The sequence below is a fragment of the Geotrypetes seraphini genome, chromosome 12 (assembly GCF_902459505.1).
Source record: "Geotrypetes seraphini chromosome 12, aGeoSer1.1, whole genome shotgun sequence".
Classification (NCBI taxonomy): Eukaryota; Metazoa; Chordata; class Amphibia; order Gymnophiona; family Dermophiidae; genus Geotrypetes; species Geotrypetes seraphini.
In genome coordinates, this window is record NC_047095.1 from 43,450,551 (window position 1) to 43,471,510 (window position 20,960).

Here is a 20,960-nt window from a genome sequence, read left to right on the forward strand (position 1 = left end):
AGTTTCTTTATTTTTGATATACCGTCTATGAAAACAAGGGGACCCACAACCACTAGGGGTCACTCGGAGAAATTGAAAGGGGACAGGTTTAGTACAAATGCCAGGAAGTTCTTTTTTACCCAGAGGGTGGTGGACACATGGAACGCGCTTCCGGAGGATGTGATAGGCCAGAACTCTGTACAGGGGTTCAAGGAAGGTTTGGATAGGTTCCTGGAGGATAAGGGGATTGAGGGGTACAGATAGAACTAGAGGTAGGTTATAGAAGGGGTCAGAAACCACTTCACAGGTCACAGACCTGATGGGCCGCCACGGGAGCGGACCGCTGGGCGAGATGGACCTCTGGTCTGACCCAGTGGAGGCAACTTCTTATGTTCTTAAGTATCTAAACGGTGGACAATATAAAAAGATTATAGAAAACAATTAAAATAGGTAAATAAAAGCAATATTTTATCAAATATTAAAAATACTAGACGAATTCACATTAACGTACATGGAACAAAAGGGAAGTTGGGGAGGGAAAGGTTGTTTAAAATACATCGAAGTAAAATTAATTTAAAAAAAAGGAAGGTAAATGAGGAGTGGCAAAACATTAGGATGGGGATCGCTTCAGAAGAAGCGTTTGATGTTTCTTTTTATTGTGACATACCTGACAGACAACGTTCCTGTATGTGGCCACACCAAACACTGAAATTCACAGCTGAACAAAACACGCTTAAATATTTCAGTGTTTAATGTAATGTAATGTAATGTAATTTATTTCTTATATACCGCTACATCCGTTAGGTTCTAAGCGGTTTACAGAAAATATACATTAAGATTAGAAATAAGAAAGGTACTTGAAAAGTTCCCTTACTGTCCCGAAGGCTCACAATCTAACTAAAGTACCTGGAGGGTAATAGAGAAGTGAAAAGTAGAGTTAGAGGAAAAATAAAAATAAAATAAACATTTTAACAAGACAGCATTGATCTAAATACTTTGGAAGGTAGAAGAGAGGAGAGAAAGGAATAGAAGCAGAAGGGGGAGCCGTTGAACAGTAGAATTCTGGAGAAATTTAAATGATAGAAATAGAACAAAACAAAGACAAAAGGCAAAACAATAGATAAGATTAAAGATAAATCATAAGCTGGAAAGAAAAATAAAATAAAACTTTGTCTTCAATCCACGGTTTTAACTGTAAGTTTAGCATGAATTTGCTTATCCCATATCTAGGGTTACCAGATTTATTCTCCATGAAAAGAGGGCCCGTGGCCAGTCTCTCTCTGCCCCCAGCCCTGTCCCCTTATCTCCTTCCCCAAACTCGGGGCCATTTATGGTGGGTCTCTGAGCATACACGGATGTGACGTAACGACATCGCACGTCGTGGCACGACATCGGCGCAAGCTCTGAGGCTCTCCAGATTCAGCCCCGAGCTTGGGAAACCCGGACAAACTGCCAGACTTTGAAAATCTGGCCAGGCACCCGGAAAGTCTTCTACAACGAGGACATGTCCGGGTTTCCCCGGACGTCCGGTAACCCTGCCCCCATATGAAAAGGATGTATGCAACACATCTGTCTCAGATTTCTCACTTGCCATACCACTAGGGTTACCAGATTTTCCCAAAGGAAAAGCTGGACCCATGGCCACGCCCCCCCCAGGCCCGCCCAGTTCTACCCGTGTCACACCCCATCCCAGCCCCAGCCCCTTAACCTGTTCGTGCGTCAGGACGACATCCACGTAAGAGCGGATGCGACGATGATGTCATGCGTGTGCACGCGGCATCACACGTTGCATCCACGCGTTCGCAGATGCCGTCCCAACGCCGGAAGCTTTCCGAAACCCGGACACAGCGCTGGGTTTTGAAAAGCCGTCCGGACCCCCGGACATGTCCTCAAAAGGAGGACGTTTCCGGGGAAATCCGGACGTCTGGGTAACCCTACATAGAACAAAGCAAATACATATTGAAATTCTAGTGTCACCTCAGTAATAGCAACATAAAATCCCTCTACTGCCAGATACCATGAAGCAACATATAAATCTGCAAATCTGCTACTCAGAAACTACCGTATTTTCACTCATATACCGCGCACCCGTGTAAAACGCGCACATGGGTATAGCGCGCGGGAAACTGTAATTTATGTAAAGAAATTGTTATATACCACGCACACCCGTATACCGCGCATGCCTCCCCGACTCTCCCATCGCCGCCCGACTCTCCTTTCGCCCGCCCCGACTCTCCTCTCCCCCTTGAAGTCCTGTCCCCACCCTGAAAGCCTGATGCTCCCCCCTCCGACGTCCGATTCACCCCCCCCGCAGGACCGCTCGCACCCCGACCCTGAAGGACCGCTCGCACTCGCACCCCCACCCCCACCCCGAAGGACCGCTCGCACCCCCACAGCCTCCCCCCCCATCATGGAGGAGCTCCTACCATTGTCCTGCTGCTTCCTCTGCCGGCGGTCCCGCCCCTTCTGTGAGCCCTGCATCTGCGCTGCTTCCTCTTCCGGCGGTCCCGCTCTTTCTCTGACGTCAGAGAAAGGGCAGGATCGCCGGAAAAGGAAGCAGCGCAGACGCAGGGCTCACAGAAGGGCCGGGACCGCCGGCAGAGGAAGCAGCAGGACAACAGTAGGAGCTTCTCCATGATGGGGGGGGGGGAGGCTGTGGGGGTGCGAGCGGTCCTTCGGGGTGGGGGTGCAGGTGCGGGCAGTCCTTTGGGGTGGGGGTGTGAGCGGTCCTGCGGAGTGAATCGGACGTCGGGGGGGGGAACTATGTAAAAAAAAAGTTGTAAAACGTGCTCACGCGTATAACACGCATGGTTATGCACGGTTTGTAAAATCGTGTATAACGCGGGCGTTATATGCGTGAAAATACGGTATATCTATGGATAGCAAACTTGCAACATTTTTAGTTGGGGCAGGAGGCAGCAGTTATGATTGGCGGTAACGGGGGAGCAAAAAAAAGAGACGAGTTGCAGGGTTTTAAGAACCCGACTCTCAAGATTCCTGGCCTTACCAGGTTGCAGGCGCTGATGGTTGTGAAGGAAACACAGGCTTGCTGACGACACCTACCCCCACCTTTTACGAAGCCACATAAGCCTTTTTTTAAAAAAATTGCCGGCTCGCGGCGGTATTAGCTCCGCCGATCCTATGAATTCTGTGTACATCTGGCAATGCTATTCAAATAAGAACACTTTAAAATGTGGGAGTGTGTGGCTCGGAGGTTAGAGCTACAGCTTTAGCACCCTGAGGATGTGGGTTCAAATCCCCCTCGCTGCCCCTGGTGACCCTGGGCAAGTCACTTAATCCCCTCATTGCCCCAGGTACACTAGATAGAGTTTGAGCCCACCGGGACAGATAGGGAAATATGATAAAATACCTGAATGCTAAACCACTTAGGATATAAGTGGTATATAAATAAAAACGATTTTGTGGGAATCTGCAAAGATGAAAGTGTACAGAAGCTCAGTCCTTAACAGCTCCTTCTTTAGACTCTCTGCTTAAGCTGGCAATGAGAATACCAATTATGATGGGAACTTTTAGTGATGTGTCTGTAAGAAACTGAACTGAAATCACAAATTAAATTTCAATAACAGAATTCCCCATGCGTAACCAATATCTTTCTTAATTAGGATGTACTTATGTTAAATCTGAATGCTGGACTGGTTGAATGCAATCGTGATTGGGTGAGTTGCGCATTTCCTGCCTTGTGAGACAAAGGGTAGATTTACCTACAACATAAGTGGTCTGTTTTTCACAAGAGATATCTTACAGAAGTTTCTGTCTGGTTATAGGCAGCAGTGGTTTATCTGGCCAGGTGGGAACCTTGGGGGGGGGGGAGGGGAGCACTCCTTCCTCTGGCCGGAGCACCGCCTTGCACGCGGCCATCGGCTTTGCTGGTCTCCCACCCTGGAACAGGAAGTTGATGTCAGAGGGGGCGGGGCTGGAGAGCTGATGGCTGTGAGCAGGTGAACTGCAGACCTCAGACCTGAGACCGCTCCAGCACCCACCGAGCTCCCTGCTCCCAGGATGGACCACCTCCCCCCCCCCCTTTGGTATGCCACTGATAGGCAGTTCTTTTTTCTATGCTAGGTTCTGGTTTTCACTGTTCCTCTGAAGCCTATTCATTCCCCATTCCCAACCCCCTTTTACAGAAAATTAGGGAACAGCCCTGTAATGCTACGAATTAGACAAAATTTGGTTTCTAAACTGTGCAAACATAAGATGATTTTCGGCATTTTTGCAAATGCTCTTGTAAAGACACAAGTGTTTGAGAGGAAAAGACTAGAATTGAGCCAGCTCTGGTGCATGCCTGTTTTCACACTGATCTGGCTATTATATGACATTTGTTCTCTGCACTATACCATTATCACCACTGAGGCTTTTAATCAAATTTAGGGCTCCTTTTACAAAGCCGCGCTAACGGGTTTAACGCGCGTGACTTTTCATCACGCGCTTAACCCCCGTGCTGGCCGAAACACTACCGCCTGCTCAAGAGGAGGTGGTGGCAGCTAGCGTGGCCGGCGGTTTAGCGCGTGCTATTATGCGCATTAAACGGCCAGCGCGGCTTTCTAAAAGGAGCCCTTACTATCCTACCCATCAGAAACTGTGATCCCTGAAGAAGGCGTTTAGGCCACACACGGGTCTGTGTCGGGCCCTTGGGTTCATTCATCTATGTTATCTTCTTGTAGACACTGTCACCTCATTAGGCTTTTCCGCCTTTGATTTTATCAAATACGTTTTGTTGGACTTTTGTTAGTAAAAGAATTGGTCTAGCGACCTCCAGTGTCTCTCTTGTTTATGGAAAACTTTTGGTCTATCCCTACTCTAAAAAACCTTTGCTGAGTTATAGCTTTGACATGGTATATAAAATGTGTTATTTTATATTATGTTAACTGTATAAGTGATACTGCTGAGTAGAGAATGACACGGGGACAAATTGAGTTCCTGTGGGGCAGGGACAAATTTCCCCATCCCTGTGAGTTTTGTCACAGTCCCTGCCCCATTCCTATAAGCTCTGCCTTAACCACACAAGCCTCAAACACTTATGATTTTAAAGTGTTTGAGGCTTGTGCAGATGAGGACGGAGCTTAGGCATTGGTGGAATGAGGCATTATGACATCACAATCTGAGCTCTAGAACGTTGCTACTTATGATTTTAAAGTGTTTGAGGCTTGCGCAGATGAGGACGGAGCTTAGGCATTGGTGGAATGAGGCATTATGACATCACAATCTGAGCTCTAGAATGTTGCTACTTAGGATTTTAAAGTGTTTGAGGCTTGTGCAGATGAGGACAATCTCCAGATTGGATTATTGCAATTCTATCTACCTCAGCCTAACCAATAAAAGCCTCCACAGACTTCAGCGGATTCAGAACGCCGCAGCTAAGCTTGTTTTTGCAAAAAGCAAATTTGATCACATCTCACCACTCCTGTCTAAGCTCCATTGGCTCCCAGTAATCCCCAGGATCCACTTCAAATGTGCGTGTCTGGCCTACAAGATCCTACATGGCATCCTTCCTGCCGTTATCCCTCTATCCTGGAACTCCCCAGCCCCTACTTCCTCCAGATCCTCCCAAATTTTTAAACTATCCTTCCCTTCCATAAAAGGTATTTCCCATGTAGGCAAACTTGGGTCATCCCTCCCCTTTAGAATCACTGAGATCTGGAATAACCTCACCTCCCCTCAAGCTCCCTCCAACTCTTCCGCAAACACCTAAAAACCTGGCTATTCTCAAAACTGTAACACTTCCCCCCTCTTAGGCCTCTCACCTTCCCCCTTTACACCTAACTCTTTAATCTCTCCACTGTAGTTCCTCTCTCATCTTTCTTCCTGTAAACCGTGCCGAGCTCCGCATTCGTGGAGATGGTGCGGTATATAAACCCAAGGTTTAGTTTAGTTTAGGACAGAGCTTAGGCATTGGTGGAATGAGGCATTATGACATCACAATCTGAGCTCTAGAATGTTGCTACTTATGATTTTAAAGTGGCTTGTGCAGATGAGGACGGAGCTTGCAGGAATGGGGCAGGGACAGGAAAAGAACTCTTGGGGACAGGACGGGGAAATGAGTTCCCGCGGGGACAGGGAAAAATTTGTCCCCGTGTCATTCTCTAGTGCTGTGGTCCATATTTAAGAATTTGAGGGGGAACGAGCATGTTGGACTTTTCTAACCATGGGGTCCTTTTACTAAGGCGCGCTATCCGTTTTAGCGTGCGCTAGATATTAGCACGCTAAACGCTAACGCATCCATAGAATATAATGGACATGTTAGCATGCGCTGAAATGGTTAGCGCGCCTTTGCAAAAGGGCCCCATACGAGGTAATCACATACACTTACACAGTTAGCCAATTGCACATGCCCAGATATTTAATGCTGGTGCCTGGACATGGCCCATCTCTGAATATCCAGGAATAAAGCCAGCAGTGGCCAGAAAAACGTTGACCACTCTTAAGCTGAATTTTGACTCCCTACAGGTACATCGGGTTGCTTAATGTTTCTTTTGCAGGAAATGGAGACTCATTATTATGTTAACCTGAGTTTAACCTCCCATCTGTTTATCCCAGCGCACGCTGTACCACCCATCTTGTCCCCATCTAATATCTGCATTTGAACCCTCAGCTAGAGGATAAGCTGTATTATAGAAAAGCATTAGCGTCATATCTAATGTTATTTGAATGTTCTAATTTGGGCTTATTGGATGCTTCATAAGTATTATGTCTCCCTTTTAGTATGTATTATTATGCTCGTATCTCTCTTATTTGAATTTCAGTGCTGTTGATAAATATATTTTTGAAACTGTTTCATGTGAGTCCCATTAATAAGTTTCAGTTTACTGATTTTGACTTTACCTCATTCATTGTATTTATATTTGGTCTTTTTACTACCGTTGTGCTGTTAAAATTGTAAGTTTTATGTTGAATTCTACCTGCTGTACACCGCCTTGGGTGAATCTCTTCATAAAGGCGGTTAATATATCTCAATAACCCCCTCCCTTTGCATAGCTGCGCCAGCTGCCATGGTAACAGCTCAAACGCTCATTGAAATTCTATGAGCGTCTGTTCCCGCAGTGGCCGTCACTAAAAACACCAGCGCGGCTAGGCAAAGGAAGGGGGTAAATAAATAAATACATGATGCCAGTTGAGTCGCTGACGGGAAGAAAAGAGTTTGATGGTGGCTGGAGCTTAATGGTAAAAAAAATGAAAAAAAACTATTAAATAGACATCTTCTCTCTTATCAAGCAGCCTTATGGGGCAAAGACCTGGAAAAACTAATTATACACGCAAATAACTATGGTGAATTTAGGAAACACCTAAAAACATACCTGTTCCTGAAGTACCTAGGTAGCGGATCTGCACAATCTCTCCCATCACAATCTCTCCCATAAAAACTGATCCCTTAAACCAGGGGTGTCCAACCTGCGGCCCAGTGAAGTATTTTAACATAGAAACATAGAAATAGACGGCAGATAAGGGCCACGGCCCATCTAGTCTGCCCACCCCAATGACCCTCCCCTACCTTTCTCTGTGAATAGATCCCACCTGTCTATCCCATTTGGCCTTAAAATCAGGCACACTGCTGGCCTCAATCACCTGAAGTGGACGACTATTCCAGCGATCAACCACCCTTTCAGTGAAAAAGAATTTCCTGGTGTCCCCGTGCAGTTTCCCGCCCCTGATTTTCCACGGATGCCCCCTTGTTGCCGCGGGACCCTTGAAAAAGAAGATATCTTCTTCCACCTCGATGCGGCCCGTGAGATACTTGAACGTCTCGATCATGTCACCCCTCTCTCTGCGTTCCTCGAGTGAGTACAGCTGCAACTTATCCAGCCGTTCCTCGTACGGGAGATCCTTGAGTCCCGAGACCATCCGGGTGGCCATTCTCTGGACCGACTCCAAGTCTCAGCACATCCCGGTCGAGGGTGATGCAGCGTTTTCCTCTGCTGCCCCCAGGTGTTTACCGTCTTGCCGGCTCCCTCCTCTGTCTTGCTGCAGTGAACATTTTTTTCTACCAATGCGGCCCAGGGAAGACAAAAGATTGGACACCCCTGCCTTAAACTGTTAGCCACTAATCTCCAACTATGTAAAGTTTCACTCAATTTGTAGCATCTTTCTAATCATTGTAAACCGCATAGAACTTCACGGCCCTGCGGTATATAAACTGTTATTATTATTACTAGAATGCTCCATAAAACTTCAACAATGTAATGCATTCAGGGTGCTGAAGGGGGTCCGCTGATGAGTATTGTCTGGATTTGAACACATTCGGACCCTTTGTGAACACCTCTTTTCTGCACCCTGCTTACACATCTTGTGGAAGAAATCCTTGCTGCAGGTAAGTTTTTGTTTCTTTCTTTGCTTTGAGTTTTGTGAAGACTAATTTTTTATAGCTATTCGAGTTATTACGCTATTTGAGTTATTACGCTATTTATATGATCAATATTTTCACTCAAGTAAGGAACAATTATATAGAGTGGAGTTTTTCTAGACCGAGGATGTGTCTGCATCTTCAAAATTATTTTTGAAGCTATTTTGTCCAGAAGAATGAGTTTTTTTTAATTTTAATCCACCGTGACACTGAGGTCTTTCCTCCACTTTTAAAACTATACCTGTGGCACGTCCTTCCCCATTGTTATGTGCTTCCTGGAGCTTAATGGTGACACTTTGGCAGAGTAGTGGTCATGCTGAATTTTATTGAGAACGCTGAGCCCTGAAGCCGACATGTCAAAGAACCGGCAGTGACAGGTGTGCCTTTTCAATGCTTCTGTGGACTTCTGATATTCTTTGCAATATTTGAATGGGACTTTTGGGAACAGTAGGCGAAACATTTTGAAACACTGCAATGGTCATCTGAAATAAAGTACAAATTAATGGAGACTTAAGAATAAGAAAAAGATAATCAGCCAATTAGTGTCAGTGACAATTAAACTGAGCTGGTGGCTCTAAGTTCTCTCTGAGGGTCCCCCCCATCAGTATCAATATTTACACTAAATATTAACCACATGGTAATTAGTATGAGGTGATGAGGGAATATATTGTATAATTTGATTTTGGATTGTATTTTGGGTTCACTGTTTTCAAGCAGCCTCAGATCTGAATATATTTACTGCTGCTCAGGGATGTTGTATCCAAGTGCATACCTCTCATTCTCCCCCCCCCTTTTTTTTTTTTTTTACATTACCGCGATAGCGTTTTTTAGCGCAGGCTTGTGTGCTGAATGCTCTGTGCTGCTCCCAAAACTCATAGGAACTCTATGAGGGTTGGGAGCAGCGCAGAGCATTCAGCACACCGGCCTGCGCTAAAAACTGCTTCTGCGGTTTTGTAAAAGGGGGAGGGGGATAATTTACTATCAGAGTAATTCTGACACTTAAAATTATTTGTGTTTGCAGGAAAATATAAAGGCAGTTTGGAACAAATTCTCTTATTTTACCCTATTAAGAAAAATATGTCAGATGATCTTCAAGGGCTTATTCCAATTATTATTATGATATTATTTTTACTATTATTTCTATTTAAAGCATGTCAACGACTTGAAACAAGAATGGAATATATATATTGGAAAAAATCAGTTGGTCAAAACATGGGATCAAAAACTCCTTGTTTCCATGCGCAGGCTTGCAGACATTGTAACGGTATCACAAGGGATAGGAAGGAGTGAGAATATATGATTAAGAAACAATGGATTTGAATCAACTTTTGAAAGCTTTTATGCGCTTGGATAAGAAAGATCAGCGAAACTTGGTCACTGAGACTCCAGCCACCAAAATAAAGAAGAATTATTCATTTACAAATAATGAGGTACGACAAATTGATCGAGAAAACCAAAGGCTTTTAAAAGAACTGTCAAAACAAAATTCTGGGATGAGGAGCAACAGCATCATTCCTAAGAAACTGACATGCCCTCCTGTGAGGTTATATCACAGTGCTGTCAACAGACTAAAGGAACAACAGAGGATTGAAAAAGATAACCTGGCTTTACTGAAGAGACTGGAAGCTGTGAAGCCAACAACTGGTATAACACGCACAGAGCAATTGATGGATTATCATCGTCAGTCCAGTTATCTGTGTACAACAGTATTGTCACCCAGACCTGGAAAGTCTACTCTAAGCAGACTAAGTTTGACATCAGATATACATAAAAGAGCATCAAGTGCAAGCATGCGCAGAATTGAAAGACCATGTTCTAATTCATCCAGTACAACAACACTAACATCTAAGAAATCCACAAATGTCCGAGCAGCATGGATGTGAAATCCACTTCCTTTCTTTATTTAAAGGGTTTTTGGTGACCTGTTTTTCTAGGTTTCTACCGACTTGCTTTTTGTTGCTTCTTGTGACCTTTATTGCTGTACCAGCATTTTAATCTTCTGTATTTCAGTGATTTAAGTACATTGTGTTGTACCATTTTCATTTCAACCACAAATTTAAAAAAAACACAAAGCACACTGTACGCAGAGAAAATGTTAATTATCATTTATATTCAGGAGGTTTTCAAAGATGTCAAGGCAGATGACTTTAAAATGTGCAATGTCACCTCAGTAACAACTATAGAAAAATAGACACATATAGTAAAAAATATAGACAGCAGATATAAATTCTCAAAACTGACATATTTTGATCACTAAATTGAAAATAAAATAATTTTTCCTACCTTTGATATCTGGTGTCCCCTTCCTCTCTCCTTCCTATGTCCCGAATTCATGCCCCTCCCCCTCACTGCCTTCCAGCCTTTGTCCCACCCCCTCCGTCCCTCGAAGCTGGGCCGAAGCCAGCCTGCCCCCAAGCCGACCCATCGTCGATTCCTCCTCCCCCCGGTCTACCACTTCCCCCTGCCCACTCCATTTAATTATCCCCAGCTGCCACCGCAATTCCGTGAAGGGAAAGGCCAGGCGCATGCAGCGATTGTACACCGCCGGCCCACAAGCCTATCCCCCAATGTCAATTCTGATGTTTTCCCATGAGTCCATGCATCTATGGAAGTCATCTTGGGTGAGTGCCTTGAGGACCTCCTGCGATTTTGCCTGGATCTCTTCAATCGTGTTAAAACGATGCCCTTTTAGTCATAATTTCATTTTGTGGAACAGAAAAAAATCACAGGGAGCAAGATCTGGCTAATAGGGAGAGTGTGTAATCACTGTAATGTTTCTGGAAGCTCCGAACAGACAAACGCGATGGGCCTTCTGTTCACCGGTTAGCAGTCTTGGCACAAATTTCACAGAAATGCACCTCATGTTCAATTCGTCCAACAAAATTTGATGAACTGTCCCATATGACTGTCCTCCTATGTCACAAACATCATGGATAGTTAGCCTACGATCTGCATAGATAGTATCACAAACTTTTGCTATGGTTTCCAGTGTTGTGCTTGTTGATGGTCGTCTGGAACGATCATCATCGTGGACAGATGTTCATCCATCCTTGAAGTGTTTGTACCAAAGAAAGGTTTTGCTTTGGCACATGGCATTATCTCGAAAGCATCCTGGAGCATACGATGGGTTTCTGCAGCAATTTTTTAAAGTTTGAAACAAAATTTGTTGAAGATTCTTTGCTCAGTAAATCCATCATATTGAAATCCACTGAGTCACTAAAACGCAACCTTACAAAATCTCACAGAGACATAACAATGCGACCACTCAGCTGTACACCTGTTGGCACACTGATTCACAAAGCATACTGCTAGACACCTCTAGCGGTGGAAGGACATACTATATCCAATTCGCACGCGCTGTCCACATTCCTCAAACATATGGGTAGCACCTCATATTTATGTATTTATTCAATTTTCTATACCGTTCTTTCAGGGGCGTTCAGAACGGTTTACATGAATTTATTCAGGTACTCAAGCATAATTCCCAGACTGTCCTGGTGGGCTCGCAGTCTATATAATGGAGCTAGGGAGTTGATGTTCAAGATGAAAGCTTTATTAAAACAACTTGGTAATCCGCATGAAAATGTCTAGGACCTACACAGTCCATGTTTCGACACTACTGTCTTCCTCAGGGGTCCCTGTCGGTCCTATGAAAAAGCTCATGGATTAGATACAAATAAATTCTGCGCTGATGAGATTTACTCAAAAGTCTTTTGTTTTGGTTGGATTCTCTTTTGTGGAGGAATTAGGGTCAACGCTCTTGTTTGTAAACAGTTTTACAAGGCATGGTTAATATAGCATGATGTGACTTGGCAAAGTGGTAAGGCACGTTTTTATCTTCTTCCAAAATTGAAATACCTTTGGAGGCATCTGCTGGACTCAAATGAAGAGGTGGAAAGGACTACAAGCAACTGGTTAAAGAGACAAAAGGCGCAATTCTTTTGAAACAGCTTTCAAAAAACTTGGCCATTGTTGGCCGAAATGTATGGCAAATGTAACTATGTAGAATCATAAATGAATATAATAAAAGAACAACTTTGAAGCATTATAGTCTGTTTCCTGTGAGCTGAAGTTGAGAGGGGAGGAGAGTAAATTTGTCCACAGACACTTTGGTTACGTACATGCTTCTGGGGTAACCGTCAGCTTTAACTCAAATTAAGAGAACTGTATTCACTTTTTTTTTTTCTTATTACACAAGATTTCATAAAACTTCTATAAGTTAAAAAGCCCACATTTGTTTTGTTATTTTTATGAAGCCAATCCATGCCCTTCTCTCATTTCTGTTGTCCTTATAGTCCAGTGGTCTCAAACTCAAACCCTTTGCAGGGCCACATTTTGGATTTGTAGGTACTTGGAGGGCCTCAGAAAAAAAACAGTTAATGTCTTATTAAAGAAATGACAATTTTGCATGAGGTAAAACTCTTTATAGTTTATAAATCTTTCCTTTTGGCTAAGTCTTAATAATAACATTGCAATTTATAGCTAAAGAGACACATAATCAAGAAACTGTTTTATTTTACTTTTGTGATTATGATAAACATACCGAGGGCCTCAAAATAGTACCTGGGGGGCCGCATGTGGCCCCCGGGTCACGAGTTTGAGACCACTGTTATCGTCTCATTGAAATGAAAAATTAGGTATGTCCAGTGTTTTGCATTAACCTCATGAAACATTCCTTTTTCAAGAAGTCATTGTGTATTCTAGAACCACAATCTCTCACTGTGTCTGTTTTTACAAAACTGAAAAATTTACGCTTAAAACTAGAGCGCTAAAACGGTAAAGAGTAACACTAAGTTCAAGTGACCTAGTTTCTCACCACAGTGCTTAATTTTTCAGTGAATTTACTGCACAGCAGAACAGAATAATAGATTAACCCACTTTTGCAACACATTTAAATGATCAACTTATGCATTAAACATGCAGATGGCACATTTAAAATGGGCTAAATGAATATACAAATTTGCCTAATTAAATTGGATAGGCGATTCAAATTGCTTGGTTTAATTTTTACCTCAAGTGGCTGAGCCGGGGCAGATCTGAACGCTAAACAGTCATGCAGATGACCAAAGATTGAACCGTAGGGCTAAACCCTTGGAGGTCAATATTCAAAGCAATTTCACGAGGCAGGAGAGGCTTCTACCTGGTTAAATTGCCTATGGGCTCCTTTTACTAAGGTGCACTAGCATTTTTAGCATACGCACAAAATTACTGCGCGCTAACCACGCAATACGCTTCTAGAATAACGTCAGCTCAATGCTGGCGTTAAGGCCTAGCACGCACGGCAATTTAGCGCACGTTATTCCGCGTGTTAAGGCCCTAACGCACCTTAGTAAAAGGAGCCCTATGTGGGCAATGTTTCCTCTAAGGACCGAGTTCATGTGTGCAAAAACTCTTTTTTTTTTTTTTTTGTGAGCAAAGGACTGTTGAGTTGATGTGAGCAGAAAATTTTCCATTGCATTAACCTGATGGTATTATTCACACAGTACATTACAAATTAAGAATTACAAATATAAATTAAAAAATGAAATATAAGATGATATTTTATTGAAAGGACGTAAAACATTTTTTAGTTAGCTCTCAGAGGCCAACACCTCCTTCCCCAGGTCAAGACAGTAAGCTATCCTGACCCGAGAAAGGAGGTTTTGGTCTCTTACTGTTGGTCAAACGTATTATAATTAGTCCAATGAAAAGATATCATCTTAATTCTATTTTATGTATTAACCTTTATAAATACGGGTATCACACTACTTTATCCTGAATTAAAAATAAAATCCTTTTTTCTGCCGCTGGTTTCTGCTTTCCTCCGTCTTAAGTCTCTTGCCAGGATTTCTCTCTTCCTTTCAGCTTTCTTCAATTTATTTTTCTACCTCTATGTCCAGATTTAACTCATTCTTACTGTCTAGTCTTCAAGTTCCTTCTTTTTTATGGTCTACGGGCAGCTTTCTATCTCTTTCCCTCACCCTGGCTGTCCTAGTTTACTTTCCCTTATTCCCAGTCTTTCACTAACTCTGATCTCTTTCTCTCCCCTCCAGCATCTGTCCCCTTCTATTCAGCATCTGCTTCCTCTCTTCCCCTTTCTATCCAGCTTTTCCATAATATCTCTCTTCTTCCATCAGTATCTCCATCCTCTGTCTCTTCCCCTTCAATACAGTCTGCCACCTCTCTCCCCTTTCACTTCCCCTTCAATCATTTCCTTCCTCAGTGGCATACCAAGGGCAGAGCAGGAGGGGAAGTCCACCCCGGGTGCATGCTCTAAGGGAGTGCACAGCCGGCACACTGAGTCTAGAACCTCCCACCCTACTCTGCTGCTGCAACTTTCTTGAACCAGCAGCAGCGGCAGTAAGCTTCAGTCATCGCGGGACCTTCCTACAACTCCATGTGGCTGCTGGTCCACCCCCTCCGATGTCACTTCCTCATTCCGGAGCAGAATCAGAAGCCTCAGGGAGGTGCAGCAAGGTCCCATGATGATTGTGTTTAAATTTACAGCTGCTGCTGGTTTAGGAAAGTATACAGCAGCATGGGGAGGTGAGGGGACAAGATGACACTGGGAGGAAGGGAGGGTAAAGGGAGCAGGAGGGAGAGAAGGGTGGTATGGAAGAGTAGTGGAGGGAGAGAAAGGGGGCAGATGCTGATGGAATTGGTGTGCAGGGAAAGGGATAGAGAGACAGAAGGGGGAAGGATACTGGATGGAATTGGGTTGGAGGGAGAGAAAGGGGGCAGATGCTGATGGAAGTGGGGTAAAGGGAGAGAGAATTGGCAGATACTAATGGAAGAGGGGTGTATGGAAAGAAAGGGCAGACATTGAATGTTAATGGGGAGGGGAAGCCTATGCTGGATGGAAGTGGGGATGGGAGAGAGAAGGGAGCAGATGCTGGATGGAAGTGGGGAGGAGAGGGAAAGAGGGGAGCAGATGCAGGAAGGAAATGGGGAGGAGAGAAAGAGGAGCAGACAATGGAGGTGGAGAGAGGAGGCAGACAATGGATGGAAGTGGACAGAGGAGAATATGCTGGATGGAAGGGGTAGAGAAAGAGGGCACATGATGGAAGGAGGGGATAAATAAAAAAAGGGCACATGCTGGGGGGGTGGGTAGAGGATAAAGTTAGTGAAATACTGGAGAAGGTGAGGAAAGAGGTGGCAAGCTGGAGGCAGACACAGTGAAAAGGGAAACTGAGGACTGGGTAGTAAGAATTTAATCTAGATAGATGCAGAAAATAAATTGAAAAGGAAGACGAGGGAAGGAAAGTAGAAAGTAAAAATACAAACCACGGGGGGGTGAGAACAGGAAGGGAAGGAGAGGAGAGAGATGCCAGATCATTGGGGAGGGGAGGGAAGGTAAGAAGATGGATGCCAGACCATGGTGGTGGAGGGAGAGATGGAAGGGTGAGGCAGACAGCTTCTGGAAAGGGCATAGAAGGAGAGAAGATGCCATTTAGAAGGGGCAGAGAGAGGGCAGACAGTGGATGGAAAGAAGAGGTGATGAGGAAAACAGAAACCAGAGAAAACAAAAGGTAGAAAAAAAACCTTTTTTTTTTTTGCTTTAGGATAAAGTAGTATTGTAGCTGTGTTGATAAATATTTATAAATAGAACATGGAAATAAGGTTTGTTGGACTAATTGTATTACATTTTTTTAGTAATTTCAGAGATCAAAACACCCTTCCTCAGGTCAGGACAGGATACCATAACAGCAGTATACTTTACTGACCTGAGAAAAGAGGTTTTGGCCTCTGAAAGCTAATTGAAAAATGTATTAGTCCAATAAAATGGTATCTTATTTTCAATTTTTGTTTTATTTCACTCCACCCCCCTTTTGGCCCCCTTTTATGAAGCCACAACAATATTAGCTCCAAAGCTCATAGGTATTCTATGAGCGCAGGAGCTTTTACTGCCAAGGCTGGCAATGAAAAAAAGCTAATGCGGCTTCATAAAAGGGGGGGAGGGGGGGTTATGAAGCCACGTTAGGGTTTTATATCGCTGGCTGTGGTGGTAAAAGCTCCGCTGCTCATAGAATTCACATGAGCGTCAGCGCTTTTACCACCGCAGCCTGCAATAAAAATTCTTAATGCAGCTTGAGGGGGTTATTTGTTCATTTGTAAAGTGACGATTGCTATTTCTCTGTTTTTTTCAAACTCGTATCTGCTATCTTTATATTTTGCGCAATATTAGGGGACCTGCGTCACTGTTTCTGTTGTGTTACACTGCACGCAGAGTCCAGCCCCTTGGTGGTTCCGTTTAACTTTTGTCCACCTATTCCTATTTTACCCACCTACCCGCCTTTTCTTTTTTTTTTTTTTTTTAGTTCATTAATTTTATTGAATATTATAAGTAATATACAGAAAGCAGTTTAAATACATAAAAACTGAATAAGAACTAGTGATGTAGAAACAAAAGAAACCATAATTGCTGTTATTTGCATATAGTAGATTAGTAAGAAGAATTCAGAGTATTTGAAACTGCTAAGAAAAGAAATAGAAAGGATAGAAAAGCAGAGAAGATGAATTGAAATAAAAAAGAAAAAAGAGAGATAGAGAGAAAGAGAGAGAGGCAGAAGTGTCTACAAGGCAGAATGAACATATGAATCTAAGAATGACCAAGGTGATTTATTTCGCACCAAATTTGTAGATAAACGAGATATCGTATTCTTTTCATATGCATATGATTCGAATTTGTGGTACATGCTCAATGAGTTCCACCAAAAGGTGTAGTCTAGTAGTGTGGGTGACTTCCAATTTTTCAAAATGTGCATAAGAGTTGTCACAATCATGGTGACAATAAGTTTAGGAGGACAGTTTGATAGTGTGAAACAAGGGTGTTGAGAACGAAGGATTATAATATCTATGGAAATAGCTTCTGAACATTTGGTAATAGATTTTATGGTGTCCCAGATACGAATCCAAAAGGAATGAACCATAGTGCAGTGAAGAAGCATGTGATCAAGAGTTCCAGGCTCTTTCAAACAGTTCCAACAGGTAGGGTCTTGTTTCAGTTTCGCTTTCCACATTCGAAATGGAGTCCATACTACATTCCACATAACAAAGAACATTGATTGCGAAACTCTTGAGGATAATAGAGGACGATTTGTAGATGACCAGAAGAGTTCCCAATCTATTTCAGAAAGCGTGGTCTTTAGGATAGAGCCCCAATGGTTCATGGATTAAGGTGAAGGTGTGATCTCTTAAGATGCTATAAAAAAGAGATATCGCCCTACCTTTCAGTAAAGCCTTTTCACAAAACTGTAGCATGGTTTTAGCGCCGGTCTTGGTGGTAACAGCTCCGACGCTCCTAGGAATTCAATGAGCGCCGGAGCTGTTACCGCCGTGGCCAGTACTAAAAACCGCACTATGGTTTTGTAAAAGGGGGTGGGGATTTAGTTTGTGATTACATATATCATATTGGGCGAAGGTGTGTTCTGTGTGTACAAAAGACATGGTTCTCTGTTAGCATTGACTGTGCAGGATCAATCTGTGCTAGTCACGCTTGTTTAGTTTTACAGTGGGTGAGTATATAAGATGCTGCCTTTTCCTAGGTACATTCTTGTTGTGTGATGTGTGGATTGTTAATATAAATCATGTTTTTCATATAGATGAGGGGGGGTGTCAAAAATGATGGGCCTCATGTGTCACATATGCTAGGTACGCCACTGTCCTTCCTGTCTCTCCTCTCTTCTATCCAGGCTTCTGTCTTCCTCCTTCTATACAGCTTATGCCCCCCTCCCCTTTCCATCCAGCATCTCCCTCACTCCCCTCCTCTTTGTGTCTCTCCTCTTCCATACCTCTGCCCCCTCTCTATAGCTTCTTAGAACCCCATATTCTTATCTCCTTGAGGCATGGGAATTCTAGGACAACACTATGTCCGTAGATCCAAATTCAGGGCAAGTTCCTGGATTTCTTGGGAGCAGCTCTCTCTCCCTTTCTTCTCTGTATAATGCTCTTTTCCTCTCTTCCAGTAGCTTCCGAATCCACCCCTTCCTTCTCAGCAGCTTATTCCTGCTATTGGTTACTGCAGCAGGCTTTGATCCTGGCAAACTGGGCTCGATTCCCACTGCAGTTCCTTGGGCAGACCTTGGGCAAAGCACTTAGGCTCAGATTCACTAAAGATAGCGATTCAATCGCTGTTGGCCGATTCCTGTCTGATTTTAAAACAGGGATTGATTGACTATCTGAGTCGCGATTGAGTTGGGGCAGCCCTGACAGTAGTGACAGGAGAAGCAGCCTCCTGTCACTGCTGTCGGCAGCTTTTTTTTTCTTTTTTTAATGGGCTTGACTGACACATTCAAGATAATGAAGGGAACAGACTTGGTAGATAAAGACAAGTTGTTCACCCTCTGCAAGGTAGAGAGAACGAGAGAGCACTCTCTAAAGTTAAAAGGGGATAGATTCCGTCCAAACGTAAGGAAGTTCTTCTTCACCCAGAGAGTGGCGGAAAACTGGAACCCTCTTCCGGAGGCTGTTATAGGGGAAAACATCCTCCAGGGATTCAAGATAAAGTTCCTGCTGAACCAGAATGCACGCAGGTAAGCCTAGTCTCAGTTAGGGCACTGGTGCTTGATCTAAGGGCCGCCGCAAGAGCAGACTGCTGGGCACGATGGACCACTGGTCTGACCCAGCAGTGGCAATGTTCTTATACGTATGACTTACTATCTGGGGGTAAAATACTGTGGGGGGTGGGAAGGAGGTGACATGTAAAAATTATCCATAAACCATGGAGAGATTTCAACCAAACTTAGTATACATATGACTTACTATCTGTGAAAAAATACTGTGGGGTGGGAAGGGGGTGTCTAATCCTTAGTTTTCAGGCTCACTGGGATAACACTCCCAATGCCGTTTAAGTCCCAAGTTCCAGCCGTAATCACTGAATACAAGTCTATCAATACCGGAAGGGGATAAATAAATATCTAGGCAACGCCGGGTGATCAGCTAGTTAAACAATAAATCAAACTGATACTGTATTAATTTTCAGCGTTTTCCTATCAGTAGATGCTTCGATTGTAGGCCCTGCAACCAAATATGGCACCACATTACAATTTGTGTAAAACAAATAGCTGACAGCTGGCACGAGCTGGAAGGTCTGTGCGCTGAACTTCACTTTCGCAGAGCAACATCGTTATGAATATGTCTTAGGTTTATAACACAATGGCCTTAATGTGCTCAGGGACATTTGCACCGGAGAGAAAGATCTTGGCAGCGGCCAGGTTTTAATTAATCGAACCCTCCTGACTAGACAGCGGTGAATCACTCAATTTGGCCGCATCAGCATTTATGCAAAGGATATAGCCCAGGGTAATTAATTTAAACACGCTTTCTTACAAAGAGGGGAAGCATAATTCCAACCAGCAGCCTTGAAAAGAAAATCTTCCCAAATTATTTTGCAGCGAAATCTTTTACCTTCCAAAGAGTTCATTGAAAAAGCATCTGTTAGTAAAATTGGAGAGGACTTTTCAAATAGCCCGTGTAAGCGCAAAGTGTGCAGGGGCTTTTAATTCACACACTATGGACCAAATTCTATATGCGTTGCCTTAAAAAAAAAAAAAAATCACAGCTGAAAAAAATTTGCATAGTGCTATTTTATAAACCACCTCTGGAGATAGATGTGGTTTATAGAATATGCCTAGCACTGGAAAAATCATGACAGGTTAAATTATACATTTTGGTGGACAAATGTATGTAATACATATAAATATGAGAGAATGAACGCAGAATGTTTAGGGTTTAGTGTTTTATTTAACAAAATATGGAGTCCATTGGCTTTATTTGCTGTTTCACATTAAAAGATAATATGTTCCCTTCTGAGTTTTTTCATTACACATCTGGGATGGAATGGGGGGTAGGGTAGGGAAAAATAATGAAAATATAGATATTAATTCTTCATATTAAAGATGTTTAATATTGTCAATATTAATAATTGATGGAAAGGGGTATAGCTATGATTGTATAATATTATTGTTTGAGATTGTGTATTCTTTGTTATATTTTGTTATTTTCAATCTAAATGTATTACACTATTGTAACTAAATAAAATAGTAAATATGTAAAAAAAAAAAGAATATGCCTAGCACCCATCTGCGTGACTAACATTTAGGTGCGACCATTTGTCCCAATGAAAACCAGGCCTGTGCCTACATTGGGCATGGATTGGGAAAGCAAAAGACTTACCCATGCCCCTCCCTGGCCACACCCCCTTTTCTGATCCACACTGTAGAATTTAGATGCATAACTTTATAGAATACACTTAGAAAGCTGTGTGTGTAAATTCTAATTGGTGCCAATTGGTAACAATAATTGCTTGTTAATGGGTAAATTATCAGTGCTGACTGTTTTGTTAATCAATTAAATTGTGCACGTGAATTGGCAATGTGCACAGATCTGTGCACACAACTTTGGTCACGGTGTATAGAATCTGGGGGGTATATGCACATTTTCAAAAGGGAAATAACTCAGGAATAAAAGCATGCATCTGGATACTTTGCATTTATTTGTGTGGGTGACTGACAAGAGCCAAAATAGCAAGCATGCAGTTAAAAACTGCGCACTTGTGCCCTCTTTTTTTTCTCCTAGCCTAAACATGCCCCTAGATATGCTGCTTTTAAATGCAGCTAAATCTGTTACTCCTGGCGGAATTCTGCTC

At 43.1% G+C, this 20,960-nt stretch overlaps 2 protein-coding genes across 12 annotated transcripts in view; one reads left to right on the forward strand and one right to left on the reverse strand.

Moving 5' to 3' along the window:
• Window positions 1-20,960, reverse strand: part of LRRC7 (leucine rich repeat containing 7) — a 464,098-nt gene that overhangs the window by 322,594 nt on the left and 120,544 nt on the right. The window lies entirely within an intron of this gene.
• On the forward strand, window positions 9,614-10,298 carry LOC117346752 (cilia- and flagella-associated protein 97-like). The gene has a single exon (XM_033916820.1). It carries the CDS (start codon window positions 9,646-9,648, stop codon window positions 10,216-10,218), a length of 573 nt encoding a protein of 190 aa, XP_033772711.1. The 5' UTR covers window positions 9,614-9,645; the 3' UTR covers window positions 10,219-10,298.